This window comes from Monopterus albus, unplaced genomic scaffold, assembly GCF_001952655.1.
Source record: "Monopterus albus unplaced genomic scaffold, M_albus_1.0 scaffold44.1, whole genome shotgun sequence".
NCBI lineage: Eukaryota > Metazoa > Chordata > Actinopteri > Synbranchiformes > Synbranchidae > Monopterus > Monopterus albus.
The window spans coordinates 1883078-1898436 of NW_018127924.1; the positions used below are offsets into that span (position 1 = coordinate 1883078).

General features: G+C 40.5%; 1 protein-coding gene across 1 annotated transcript; it reads right to left on the minus strand.

Annotated features, from left to right (window-relative positions):
• Positions 1-11620: 11620 nt before the first annotated feature.
• cbln2b (cerebellin 2b precursor) lies at positions 11621-14680 on the minus strand. The gene is made up of 4 exons (XM_020599999.1): positions 14424-14680; positions 13568-14112; positions 12878-12997; positions 11621-12765 (listed from the first exon to the last, which is right to left on the minus strand). The coding sequence occupies exons 2-4, from the start codon at positions 13853-13855 to the stop codon at positions 12568-12570; spliced, it is 606 nt and encodes a 201-aa protein (XP_020455655.1). The 5' UTR covers positions 13856-14112; positions 14424-14680; the 3' UTR covers positions 11621-12567.
• Positions 14681-15359: the final 679 nt, after the last annotated feature.

The window sequence follows — 15359 nt, forward strand, 5'->3', positions numbered from 1 at the left end:
AGTTCATGGCACTAAGGTTAAATGTTTCCATAAATAATATGCCTTTAACAGGTGTTCCATTATCAGCCCTTCCCTGTGTATTCCCTTCTTGATCTCCTCGTGTCAGGTGAGAGAAAATGAAAGTGATTATTATCAGTGAGATGAATTTCCATCCTCCCTGTGGTGGACTAATCATGGACTGACCTCCACTCTCAGATGCTTTCTTTTTCACCCTTTATCATGCCTGTGGTGTTCCTCAAGGTCCTGTGTGATGCCTGAGGTTGTGGGCAAACTTCAATGTACACAGGCTCTGTTATATCCCTCCATCAAGCCTCTCTACCCATATGTTTATGATAAAATGAGCTTTACCTGTTTAGAATTGTATTACCTTTCCCACTGAGACTATAACAATGACACAAATTTCAAGTTCTATGGAAATATATGACACAATATATCAAATCAAAATCATATCAATTTTATTTGTATAGCGCCAAATCACAACAAAAGTCATCTCAGGACACTTTACAAAGTAAGGTGTAGACTTTACTGTTATCACTATTATTATACTATTATATGGCACTTTGTTCTTAAAATGCATGTATATGTCCCTATGAAAACCTTATATTGGAAACACAGGAGCCCCTCAAATCCCCCCTATTTTGAATGCCACTTAAAATACCTCTGAGTATACTGAAGTGTTCAGAGAAGCTGTAACTTTGGGTCAGGACCTAAAATGATCCAATACAGTGAATGGCTGTCTGCATGACAAAAGCAATTGTGTATTTTAATGAATGTCAGGGAACCATTAAGTGTCTAGGTTCAAGTACCACAATTGTAACTTTTCTTTTTTTTTTTTTTTTTTGAAAATACTTTATGCTTCCTAACTCATCTTATTGTCTAAAATACCACATGTAGGTGTGACTGTCAGTGTGTCCAAAACAATTCTGAAGGAGCAGCTAAAGGCAGGGTATGGTGGCCACAGTGAGCTGGTATCATTAATGAAAGGCAGCATCATCCATAAGTGCAGGAAAACAGCTTATTAAGGAAAGAAATAATGATGCCTTAGGTTGTCCACATGCTAAGCGGCTCTGTGTATTATCTGGTTTCAGCACCATTCTTGGTCACAGTGTTATACACTGGTCAGTATAGGTGTGTCACAATAAATGATGAGTGATAGTGTTAACTTGTGAGACGGCCAACGGGCAGCATCTGTAAATTATTGCCAGCTGAATATCTTGTTAGTTGTTGAATAATCATTCCTCAAATAGTGCAGCCTAAACAGTGTTGTCACCTTAACAGTGTTTAAATAACAAAACTGTGTTCAAACTTGGCTTTGTCACCAGAGCTGAGCTAACTGTACAATATAAAAACAATCAGTTAGCATATTTCAGAATAAGAAATGTACATTCTAGGTTATCTTTATATATGTGAATTGATAGGAGGCCATCTTGTAAAAACTAAAACAACCAGGTTTTGAGAAAGATTATTGTCTGGGTTAAATTAAGTGTTTTATTAAGGTTTTGTTATGGTTTGTGGACTGGCTTCCTGTTTGATGCTTTTATTTTGGTTAGTTTCCTGTCTTGTGTCACCTCACTTTCCCCAGCTTTACTCTGGTCACAATCACCATTCACTGTTTCCTCCTGCTGCTCGTTACCTCCTGGTCACCTGCCTATATATCCTCCTCCCTTCTCTCAGTCTGGTTGCTGGCTCATCTGTTCTCTATGCCTCATCGCCTCATCATCCGTCTCTCTGCGTACCACACCCTGCCTGTCTGCTTTGTAAGTTTCTGTATCAGTTGCCTTGGTTACATTTGGACTGATTCTTTGAGTTCTTCCTGTCAGCAAGATTCTTGGTTAGTTCTCCGGGTTTGTTTTAGTTATTTAGTTTGTTTCATGGAGCCCCCTGACCGTTCTGTTTAGATATTAGTTTTGTACCTGTATTGTGAAGTCCTGTCAGGTTAAGCATCTGTTTACCCCTTTGTTCCTCTTCAGTTATATTAAACTGAATAAACACTAGACTCTAGACTGTCTGCATTTTGGGTCCTTCCTTGCCTGAAACCTAACAGGGTTAAGTGTTTTGGTCATGTTTAACCTCTATATACGCTATACTGGCTATATCTTGTACTGAGCATCTGTCACTAGGTGAGGCTTTTCACACAATGATAAGCTGAGGAAAACTGAACACCTCTTTGGCCTCTGCATAAATTTGTCCTTTTATTGTTTAATTGTGGTGTGGCAAGTTCAACTCTTAATTCTTACATGAATTGTGAAAAAATGTCCTACTCACCACAAGGTGAAATCAATACAGACCACATCTACTTGTACCTTTTAACCCTCTAGATCTGATTATGAATGACCATTTTACAGATGAGTTTTGCGTTGGTCATGGTATACAGTCTGGAGAGATGGTAACTGCCTGGTCTGCCTCACATCTGTGCTCATTCTCCTCACTCTTAGATAAGTTAAAAAGCATACAAGGTGTTTTGTGGTCTGTTTTGTTTAATCTGTGCAGAAAATCTATAAACAAAATGCCTCCAATAGTGAGTTTATTTATTGGTTTCCATTAGCAATATAATTTATCAACACTCGTTAATTCTAGTTGCAAAGCCAAGACATGCAATTTTATTAAACTCAGTGTTATATCTCTTCTAAATGATGGTGTCTAAAATTAACATAACCAGAATCAACACTGACGCTTGTAAAAAATAATCTTATTGCTGCTGCTGCTGTGTATGTTTGTCATTTTCTGTGTGTCTGTTCTGAAGAAACAGCTCAATACTGTGTTTTGTCATCCAACCAAGCTAGTTGTGCAGAGGCACAGCTTTTCCCATTATAATGCATGTAACTGGTTAGGTGCTGGGTACAGGGCATTTTCTTTCAGGCTTGCTATGTGTGAATCCAATGTGTAGATAAATGATTTATTAGAACCATCACACCAAGGAGTTGTTCATATGAGTCTGGGCTGTCTGGCTCTGCTTTACCTACTGTCTGTGCGGTGGGGATGCTGAGGGGTGGGCTTGGATGAGATATTTTCTTTGGGGAATTGCATGTTTCAACAGTATGGATATTACCAATTGTGGTAGGAAGAATAAACAGACTTTCCCTGTATTTGTCCTCTACCCCTTTTCTTCAGAGATGGGCCTGCTTAGAGGTTCAGTGACTGTCTGTTATGAATTAATTTGTTTGGCAAACAAATGCATTATTAACAAACCACTACCATGTTTTCCTTTCTGTACTCTTCATTGGCATCTGTTTCTTTCAATCAAGTGCAAATTAGCAAGGACACTGCATACCTTAAGTGTAAGACTAAAGTCAAAGGACATGAGTTATACTGATGATATAGTGGTATAATCTCCCTTTTTCACCTGTCCTGCATTGTGCAATATTACCCAGTAGTCACTCCTTCACCAGATTCTTCCCCGACTTCGTCAACACTTTCCTGCAGAGCCCAGGAGGGGATGTAGGAGGAAAAACAAACTGATGGTTGACTTTGAGATTTCACAATACAGAAGCATTGTGAGATCTAGCAAAGTTTCACTTTTTTCCCCAACCATCAATTTTTTTTTCTTGTCTCCTATGTCCCCTCCTGTAGATGTTCGATTGTAGCTTTGCCTTTAAATCCCTGTACAGCGCTAAATCAGAATAAGGATCCTTGTTGTCCCAGAAACAGTGTTAGCTGACACCACTGTGGGGGGAAAAGCCTATGATGAGGATAACCATGAGTTCATGGAAAAAATGTGGCTTTACAGGAGTGGTGACACTTGTTGGAGGGGGCAGAGCAGCTATTTTTGATATGTAGAGATCATGAAAACCTTGAACATTCGATCTGCTAAACTCTTGACAGGCATGCTGGGCTCTGTTCTTCAGTAGATTTCATCTTTTGATATTGAGCCTGATGCTTTTTCTCACCAGTTCAAAGTAAAGGAAGATATAGAAAACATACTGCCTGTTTTCTGTGTAGTTAGAGCTGTCACGTGGGACACTGAACAGAAGGTAAGTGCCCAAGTTGACCATCCTGCTTCTAGTTGGTGTCCCCATAACCATCTGTTTGTCCTTGAGGCTTTACGTTCACAGGTCCAATAATGGGGACATTCCTTTCAAATGGCATGTCAGCTGGGGGCTGCTTCGACCTGAGCTCTGATTGAATAATGCTTCTGGTGGCCTTCAATGTTTAAGGATATCTGAAAATTGTTGCAGTATGTCCTGTTTCTCTCAGCATAAACCTTCCCAGAGCAGGCACATGCTGATCTGTCACATCTATTGCCCACCCCTTATTGCCCCAGCTTCACAGTACTTAGACTTTATCACTCGTTTCCCTTCATCAGGTAGCATCATTATTGTGGCTGTAGCTGGTCGTTTTTCTGAGATGGCTAACTTTATCCCCCTGTTCAAGTTGTCCTCTGCCAGCGCAATGGCTGACATCATGATCCAGCATGTTTTCAGACTGCATGTACTCAAAGTGGATCTAATCTCTGACAATGGGCCTACAGTATATCCAGGGGTTTTGCAGGTCAGTGGCTGCTACAGTCTGTTTGTCCTCTGGTTTTTATTCATAGACTCAAAGATGGACAAAATGTGTTAACCAAGAACTTTAGATGCCCCCCCACAAAAAAACACCACTGATTGGTCTAAACACATGTAGGTGGGTAACAAATTAAAGAAAAAAACCGAATCAATGAGTGGTCTTTTCCAGGATGACATGGGGCATAAGTGGTCACTGAATAGCTGAAACATTTGAGTGTGAAAATAATGAATTATATGTTACAGCTTTCAGTCATTACATCTCAATCTAGTTGAACACCTATGGGAGATTTTGAACTGATGTGAACTGACAGCATTTCTACCAGCATCATTAAGCACCAAATGAGAATACCTCCAGTAGAGTTCAAAAGCTTGTGGAATCAATGCTAATGTGCACTGAAGCTGTTCTGGTGGCACATGGTGGCTCAACACCTTACACATTATGTTTGCTTTTCTTTTAATTTGCCACCAGTTTGTAGTTTGGTATGAATATGCTTATAACTCTCTTCTTGCATATGATACAGGGCTATTTCCAAGGAACCCAGCAGCTCTGAAGTTACAGCTTCCCAAGGTGTTGTGTATCTATCCTGCATTCATTATGTCCTGGATCACACTAGTTAAATTCAGTTCATCTAGTTCAGGCAGAACAACAAATCCAAAAGGTTAGGCAAGGGCAAAGTCGACACTAGCTCAAAATCCAACTAACTAGAGGACTCAGGTGGATGGTCAGGAGGCTGTATGGTTAACAAACTGGAGATTTAAGAAGGTGCACAGGAGGATGATTGTGCCATCTAAGCCAGAGCTGCATCATTACGGGACTCAACAGGAGACCAGTTGGTTGGCTAATAATCAACTGCTTGATGAACCTGCAACACTGCAAGATTTTCTGATTAAGGGGGCTTCAGCAGTGGGAGAGAAAGCTGCCAGCCCAGTGAGGCTTCAGCCTGACAGTGGACAAGGCTGCCAGCCCAGGGAGGTTTCAACCTGATGGTGAACAAGGCAAGGCTTCAGCCTGACAGTGTAGAAGCTTACAGAGTCTACCAGTTCAGGGAGGCTTCAGGTGATGGTGACAAGGCTGCCGGCCCAGGGCGACAAGGATTCGGTGACAGCAGACAAGGCTGAAAAGTGGCTGACTCAAGGGCACACTCAGGAACAGATGAGACATCAGTGTGGATAACAAACACATGGGTGGACCCATGAACAAACTCAGGAACCAAATGCAGGGTGCTGGGCAATGGCGACTCTGGGTGGCCAGGTCATTTAGACTCTGTGCAGCTGAGTGGTTGAAGCTCTGAGGTGAGTGGCTGAGGCTAGGTGACCAAGGTTCTGTTGCACAGGAAGGATTGAAACGGGAGATGCTGGAGACCGGCTACTGTTTTGCAAAGTTACAGAGGGTCTGCTGCTGCTGCTCTGTGGTGATGCTGGGCAGCTATAGCTCAGGGACACCAGGTGACTGAGAAGATCACTTATTTTGATGGTGTTCTGTCTGACTTAAGAGTAGGAGCATAGCAGCAGCAGCGGTGAAGCAGGCTGGTGCTTAAGTGCATTGGCATGCTGGGGCTGGAGCTTCAGTGTGCTACATGTTTGAGCCTGAAGCTAGGTTACATAGAGTAGCTGTGCTAGAGCCTCGGGTGCACAGGATGACTGGGCTAGAGGCCTGGGAGCACTGGATGACTGAACCTGGTGCTTGGGTTCAACAGCAGTCTGAAATTTTTATGGCAGGCTGGGAAACGGCTAGCGGTGAGCTGCATGCAAGGCATCAAGGGAGACCTGTAGACTTGGGTGGAGGAAGACCCGGATAACATGATCAGGAGCAAAACATGAGCTAGGCAGTGATCTTCCTTGATGGGCTGGTTGTTGGCTGAGGGCCTGTCGGTTGGAACGGAGGATGCGGGAAGACCGTTAAACCATTCCAGAGGGTGACAAGGGCATCTGCAGTCACTACAACCCCCAGAACATATTATACAACAATATTTGTTGTATAAAGTTTTTTTTCTAACTATCACTAAGCAGCAGTTTTCCCTCTCATGGTCTGTTGTAGACCAAGTATATGTTTCCATGCATTCCCAGAGAGAATCAAACTCATTGCACTCCTCCAACCTGGCTACTGTTTCTGTTGTGTTCATACGGGCTGGAACATACACTCACATTTCTTATGGAAATGTCAAGAGAGGGGTTTAGGATCCAAATGCACAGCACAGACTAGGTAGGCAGGCAGATAAGTTTAACAGTTTATTAAACAAACAATGAAACAAGGCTTACTGTAGTCCATTCAGGCAAAAATGAGCAGGAGAGCCAGAGGCAGAAAATGTCCAAACAAGGGTCAGAGGCAGGTAATCAGTCCAGGTAGAACAATTCCAAAGGGTTTGGCAAAGGCAGAGCTCAAAATCCAAACAAAAACAAATGCACAAGTTTAACTAGACTAGATCACCAAGTACAAAATGTGCACATAGTGCTAGATAAGTGAGGCAAATAGCGAGCACAAAAAGTAGAAATGGAGCCTGTCAGATAATCTGGCAATCACTGAATGCTAGTTGCTGGTTTAAATACTAAGTGGATGATTACACTAACAGAAAGCAGGTGAACCTGGACACAGCAGGTGACAAGAGAGGGAAACCAGGACAAAATCTAGGGGGCTGGGTTTGGAATGACAAGGGAAAACACAGGGCAAAGAAGGACCAGGCCAGAGATTGCAATTACAAGAGGGACGTGGGTGGTTTTCTGTCTTTCACTTATTTCCTTTTAACCTTCAGTCACAAATGATATTAGACTGAGTTTCATACCCAAAAGGAACTGCATGTAGGATTGCCTGGAAACAGCTTGAATAAAAATAATGCTGGGAAAGACTTATTTGCACTCACAATCACACTTAAGGCAATTTAAACTATAACGAGAACTAGGACTGGAAGAAAACGAGTCCATGGCAAAAGAAACATTTTTTGAGGGGTTTTTTCATGCATACCAATGTATGAGGCTCATCTGCAATCAAAAGGTTGAAAGTCGTGTTAGGGTTTCTCCTCATTGGAAGTGTGTGTCTTGAGAAAGATACCGTGCACATCCACACACTGATTTCCAATAAGTGAATGCTGAAGGAAGAGGTTTAGCAATTCAAAAAAATTATTTAAACACAAATATTTCATCAAACTTGATGTCATTAGTGAAACTGACCAGCCAGTAAAATGGATATTTAGATATAATTACTTGTGGACATCTTGACTACACTCTTAGCCTTGTATTTCATTGCAGAAAGTGAAACTCCTTTGCTATTAAACTATGAGTTGGGATTGAAGGTTGAGCAGGAAAATCTGTCTTAAGGGTCTCATCATATGCCAACAGTATCAAAATATTGTCTTGACCTTGGTGGACTAGGTTGGAAAAGCAAATGCTGGGCCTGCGAAGATTTACTGTAACAGCAAAGGAATGTCTTTATAGTTGTAAAATTTATCAATAATTTATAAGCGAATGCTACAAATATAAGTTTACTACATGCTAAATACAGTAGCATGTAATAAACATCTTTATGCATGAGGTGTGAAGATAAATTAACAATGTAAATAAAGACTACTGTAAGTTCTAACACAAAATGGTGCATTAGGTTAGGCTGAATTAATAGCAGATCTTTTTTTACATGTTCATTGCCTTTTGCCACGAGCAAGATTATGAATAACTATTCCAGTATTAAGCAGGAGCAAGGTTTGATTTTTACCATTTATTTTTGATTAAAATGCATTCTCTAGAAATGAATAAATTTGTTGATGTTTTGATGTAAAAAAGAGGATGAGGGTGGCATTCATCTTGTTTGCACAAATAATACATTTCTTTTTCTTGTTCATTTTTTAAAAAGTGAGAAAAGATGACACTTTACCTGCCAACTATCATCCCTGTTAGGCTGAACAAATCACCTACTGAAGACATGCAAAGGAAAACAATTAAATCTTTGCATGTTTACCTACTAAGAGGAGCTGAAATGAATGTCAAAGCTGTCTTGATCTCCAGAGGAAAGCTTTCAAATCAATACATATCACAGTTTTAATTCTCACTGCTGAATGATTTTAATGTTGTTTTATGATGGTGGATTGAAGATACAGTATGTTTAGATGTTGCCAAATGTTGCCATGTTAGATGTTATCACTTTATTCAGTGCTGAATGAACAGGAATTAAACTCTGTAGTTTTAAACTGTGGGGACTCACCTTCTTCATGGGAATCAGATGAAGGTTCCCACCATGTAAATTGTTGACTTTTTGGGTGATTGCTTGATTTAAGGTTACAGTAAAGGTTAGGGTTAGGCAAGTACCAGTTATGGTTAAGGTTAGGGTAAGTCTCCAGTAAATGAATGTAAGTCAAAGTAAAGTCCCCACGAGAAATGAAGACAATTGTGCGTCTATGTGTGTCATGTACATATTACTGTATGCTTGAGCACATGTTTGAGCCCATGTGGGTGTCTACACATTAAAACAAATTAATGAATAACTGGTATTATCTTTGAGAGTCTGGAGCAAAGAGTGGCATCCATCTAATGAGTATGTTACATAATTTATCTTCCAATGCTCCAGTCAGTGCTGTACCTCCCCACTGCCAGCGGCCCACAGCTAGTCTGTGATCTTACGACAGGTATTGTGTTCTATAGTCATACAAATTAAAGAACCGAACCTCAAAGGATGTGTATCACGAGGACGTACTGTAATCTGCAGAAAGGCCATAAAGGAACAAATAATGCTCTAAAAAACTAAAAGGCCATATGAGTTCAGGGTGTTTTAATGACATCTTGTAATTATCAGTATGTGGCCCACAAAGCACAGTAAAAGGCCATCTGTACTTCCATAAAACTGGGTCCTATATATGAAGACTGTACTTTATGAGTGGAAAATGATTAAAAAAAACAGGTTTAAAAAAGTATATTTATACTCGGTGATAACATAAGTTTCTCTTTGTTTACTACTACAAACAACAAATCCTTGTTAGGCAGAGCATTATGTCATTTGTTGACTGTTTTGGGCATAACATGTCTACTGAGTGGTAAACTTCCTAGATAAGAATTGTACAGATTTCAGTGCAATTCAGTGTGTGAAAGTTATATTCTTTACATGAAAAAAAATTACCTACAGTATTTGATAGTATTCATTACTGGAAAAGTGTTTTTGTTTTCATTTCTCATTGCCTCTGTGCACTGAACACGTGTTTGATGGCTATGTTAATTATCTAAGGGGATCATTTGGAAACAGACTTTTCATTCCAGTATGGGCACAATTAGCACTTTATAGGCCAATTTAATACACTCTCCAAATCACTCTGATATGCTGGCAGTTTCTGCTGCTTTGTGCAGTCCTATTGCTGGCATCAGCAGGTTATCAGCAGGTCTTTTTTCTTTGTTCTCAGCTGTTATATTCTGTTATACACAAGACGAAGGTATATAAAAAATATTGATGCAAATATGCTCATATGTATGATATTCTCAGCAATGAATGCAAATGTTTTCCAGGCCCAACAGCTGGTGGGTCACATACTTACCCAGATGAAACAGTTATTTTTATGTTTGTATTTGACATGGTTCAATAGTAGTATTTGTTTCAACAAGCAGGGTCTTAATTCTTCTGGCACATTTTCTAGCTCTCTCATAAAGTATGTAAGTTTCAAAGTATTTTTTCATTCTGTCTTTGTATTAAACTGAAGTAATGATACCTTGTTGGTTTTGTAACATTTGATAACACCTTCATGACTCTTTATAACCTAACTTTGCAATTTCAGCAATTCGTCCTCTTTTTTTCTTGAGTAGGGGTAAAAAGGTCTTTGAAAACACTTTTAAAGATAATCTCACACTGTACCTTTCCACTTTATGGGGTAACCCACTTTCACCGACTTAATGTTAACAAACTCAGGTGCACCATTTGCAGTATGAGTCTTTCAGTGAGATCAATTCTATTAAAATTGAACCTTACTTCATTTGTCACTTTGCACTACTGGCAAATGATTCATATTCCAAGTAAGTCAGACAAAAGCTTTTTTGTTCTTTCCAGATTTTCCTACACATGTACCTGTTTCATGAAGTAAACTTGTAAGCACAGTAAAGCACAGCAAAGCACAGCTTCCATACAGGAAGTTGAAAGGCGTGTCTCTTCTGTGTTTCCAGAGTTCCCAGAACAGAGCTGTTAAAACAACAGTGCTCCACAGCACTAAAAAAGTGTGAAATACTGATAAGAATTTTTCAAACTTAACAGATGCATGATTCAGCAGTCTGGCAGATCAGATGTTTTGACCTACAAAATTAAAGACTCACTCGAGCTTACAACTTCCTTAACTGTTCAAAATTGTATGAACACGTCTCTTTTGATATTGAACTGCAGTGCTTCCCCATGTCAATTGCTCCGGTCACAACTCATCTACATTTAACAAGAGAAATTAATAGAGGATAAAGTCTTTCACCTCGATTCACCTCATCACGGTATATTATAAAGTCAACAAATACACTAATATTTTTAAAGATTGGTTCATTTCCCAAAAGATTATATAATAGGTGTGTGTTTGTATAGGTGTGTGTTCCTGTAAGAGTGTGTGTGTGTGTGTGTGTGTGTGTGTGTGTGTTCGAGAGAGAGAGAGAGAGAGAGGGCTGAGGGTTTGGGGGGGGACATCTAGTTAGTTGTCAGAGAAAAAGACACAACATAACACGGAAGAACTTAGCATTTGTTAAACTATATAATTGCTAATTTTAGCCATTTTTCCATATCAGCCTTAAATGTGTGTGATTGGCCATAAAAACGTGTTTATATCAAAATGGGATTCGTTTTACTCTAAGAAAAGGGGACTTCTCTGCTGTTTTTTATGCGCCTTGCGCTGCGTAAAGGCGCTCCATGGAGTATTGTGTTATAGCTTTGAAAACCAGCATCGGTAAGGTCATAATTTTACTTTTTTATTGTCATTCTCTTACAAATATCTCCCATCTGTATTCGACTGCTTCGTTTTCCTTAAAGAAAAAGCAGGGGTCCTTGGTAGTTATTGTTCTAGTTCAGGTGTCACGAGTTCAGCACCACGGACAGCGACTCTAGCATCTGCTTCCTGTTAACTGTCTTGTTTCTTTTTGAGGCCATTGAGCTTGTCTGTCTTAACTCACAAACTCGCTTCTAATAATCATTTTCTCCACTTTATTACCTTTAAGGGTGAAGTTGTGTAAAGTGATACATGCGCTCAGCTTATACAATACAATATATTTTATTAAGCGCAACATATAGGGATTCTTCTATCATTTCCACAATGTACATTTGGTGAGCAACGTCACTGAACATTAAAGTCAAAGCTACGCAGAGTCCGAAATGCAGAACACGCGATAATGTAAATATGTACCTTATAAATCATATATACATGTATATTCCTTTTCTTAAATAAAAGGGCTCTAAGTCGTCTCCGGTGGCTGAAATAGGTCGCCTTTTTTCTCTTTTAATAAACTCGTCGGTGGCCTATATTTGACATAATTTAAATATGTTCAGCATCCAAAAGCAATACCACTGACAGCACAAAACATAAAGAAAAAAACCTTCCATCCGTGCAAAAAAAATGCCTTGGGTGTGTGAAAGCACTTCTTCTCTGGATGTCCATAGTTCCATACAGGCTAATTCACGTTGACAGAAACCGCATAGGCCTATTCTTTAAGGCGATACAAACATAAAATAGAGCATAACACACTTGGCCTGTCCAGGGCATCAACTCTTCCACTTTTAATCTTCTCCCTTGTCCGATTCGCTCAGGAACACGCATTCACCTGTTGGCATAGTTTGTTTTCCAAGCAAGAAAAAAATCCACATACCCGACAAGCATACGCCACTGGCCGATCGATATGTTTAATCATCCAGATAGGGTTAAAGTTGACTGATGGATTTGAATATATGACTCCAAGAAAACGTTCATACTTGACTATAGCGGACGAGTGTAGGTATACAGATATTCGTCGGCTTCCTTGGCTGACAGTTTATTTATAAGTTAAAAATAAAAGACATTTTTTAAATTATTTTTTGTTTTCTGTTTTTGTTCCACAACGTAAGTAGAGTCCCCTGCGACGTGAGTCATCGCAGATTAGATTATAGAGGAAAGACTAGAAAGCCTGAGAAGGTGGAGTATTTCCATCCGCCCATTAGAGTGCCCCGTTCCAGCTTCAGATAAACCCGGTCGTCACGTTCAACCATCAGCAGTACTCCGTTGCTGGCCGCCTCTCTCGTAACGTCCTGGTCACCGGCGAATGCTGATATAACTGGAAAATCATTCTGCATCAGGTTCACCTGCAGGGAAGGGGACACAGAGGCTTGGAGTTTAACCCCATGTTCAGTTTCACCGATGCACTAAAATGTTATCAAATGCCGAATGCAAACCAATTATCTGCTAATTTCTCACCTGTATGGTTTGTCTGTTGTAGACCTTTACCACGTGAAAGCTGAAACTATATATTCCTCTCCTTGGAGCCTGGAAAACACTTGCTTTGAGATCGAAATGGTTCCCGATGTTCACTAAAACCTGTGAACAAAAAGGGCACACAATGAGACATCGCTCCATTTTTTGCATGCTTCACTTAATCTGACAGAAGGTTTTGTAGTAATGCATTGTGTGTCGCTGCTACGCATAGTGACTGTAGACAGGGGTATCACCCGCATTCTGGTATGTTTTAGACGGCACGGTTGCAGTTTGGGATGGTGCCCAGTTGCGTATAACAGGCCTCTGTTCAAAGACCTCAGCTGTCAAAACTTATTTGAGCATCCGACCAAAAGCTACACAGTGCACGTGTAAATTCCTATGTGGTCTCCAAATTATCCAATTACGCACAACATTAAATGAAAGGAAAACAGCATTGTGCTCTATAGCTTAGATATAGAACAATATAGATATAATCAGGGTTCAGATCACACAAAGCAGGAACAGTGATAAGAAATCAATGAAGCATGACCTTATGCTAGTTATATGCGTCTGCGGCCGTTAGATAGAATGGATTAATGAGGAAAAACACCAAAATAAAGCAGTAATGATGTTAAGATACTGGGCTAAATCTGATTGGTATTGTTGGTGTGTGTTAGTCAAGGGACACCTGACCTGGTCAAAATAGATGGTCATAGACGTGTTGCTCATCTCAGACGGCTCGTGGTTAGTCCCACGCACGGCAGAAAAAGCCACCTTTGCTCCAGCGGAGCGGACTGATATGCCGAGTGAGGAGGTGACCGCTCCGTCCGAAGAAGGGTTCGAGTCGCACACCACAAGACATTTTCCTTCGAGCACGATGGGCTCCGTCTCATTCTGGCCCAAGCAGAGAACCAAGCCGCATCCCAAGAGTAGGGCTAATGCCAGTATGGCATAGGGTCCCGGGCAGCGCGCTGGCACCATGGTCGGATCGTTGATCCCTTACACACTGTTACAACCCGGCAGCCCCTTGGAGGTTTGTAAGTACTCGATCACCTGGTCCAGACTTACTCCCTTCTCTCTCTTCCCTTCTCTTTTCCTCTGTCTGTGATTCCCCCCGACTCTCTCAAACACCCTCTGACAAACAGATGCACTCAGACACTCTCTGGCTCGGACTTCCCTCCCTCCTGTGCGTCTTAGTTGGGTTGGGGAGAGTGTTCAGGCAACTCTTGTTGTAAATCCTGATAATATAAGATAAAATGGGAGTTTTCATGCCGTCCAACAATATAGAAGAATTTTGAGGAGTTGTGTTGATAAACTTTAGTATATTCAGTGTGAGAAAAACGGCTACCATGCGTAATTTTCATGTTCTTACTATCCGTTATTAACTAAAACAGTTGCAAAGAACTGTGCGCCACAAGACTTTGTAACACTTTCTAATGTTAATGGAAAAGATGATACAGTTATCCTCTACCATAATTCTAACTGACAAGTGTAGTAATTCCAACACATTGCAATAGTTTCTGTTAAAAAAAGGTCAATTTCGACATACCTGTGCTATCCATCTCGCTGGCATGCTCTCCTTTCTCTCGCAGATTGTAAACTGAGCGCTCAAATCGCTGGTGCAACAAAGCATAAGTCTCCGAGCTCCCTTTCAACTGGCAACTCACGCCCATTCTTTGTGTGGAGCCACTGCCACAGGACTCCTCAGAAGTATCCCTCAGTTAAGAGCACATGCGTGGACTAATGGGTTTGTTTACATGTTAATGAGTTCAATGTTGTGAGCTCAGGAGTCCCTCGGGACGGCAGAGATCACTTGCTCTCAGTGTCTGTCATTTATATGCTGTGGGTTTCTCATGTCTCTCCTTAATTAATCCAAGCTGAAGGGGGCTGCAGCGGATAACCTTGCTGTTGCATGGTACACAGCATGCATGTATATGGTACTAATTTGAGACTTAAACGAGCATTTGTATGTCCAATAAAGATACTTGTGCGCCATCCAGTGGCGGGTTTTAATTTTGCAGAATGCCTTAAATCTGGTTAAGAGGTAAGCTACAGAAATATAAAAGCATAAAAAGGATTAAAATGATACAGTTGTGCGTTTACTGGCATATCATCAAATCATTTCACATGCACATCACACTTATCAAACATAACACAAGCAAGTTGAAAGAAGGTGACACTTCAGAAAATGCTCACTTCTAAGAATGAGCCAGACCCTATGTACCACTCATGGGTAAAGCCTCTGAAGGGTCTGAGAGTGGGCTTTAAAAGTGGCGAACCATCACCTTACACCCTTAATGAGCTGTCATGTTCCTGCTGCTAACTGGGCACATTAAGCACAGAACATATTTTCAGGGGAAGGTACTGTGTATACTGTCTTCATCTTTCTCAGGCCAAGTAAATAATGGGAGGAAACTGTGTATTTCTTCCAAAATAATTCATCAAGATTTATATTTTCAATGTATATAAATCAGTTTAAATAAGA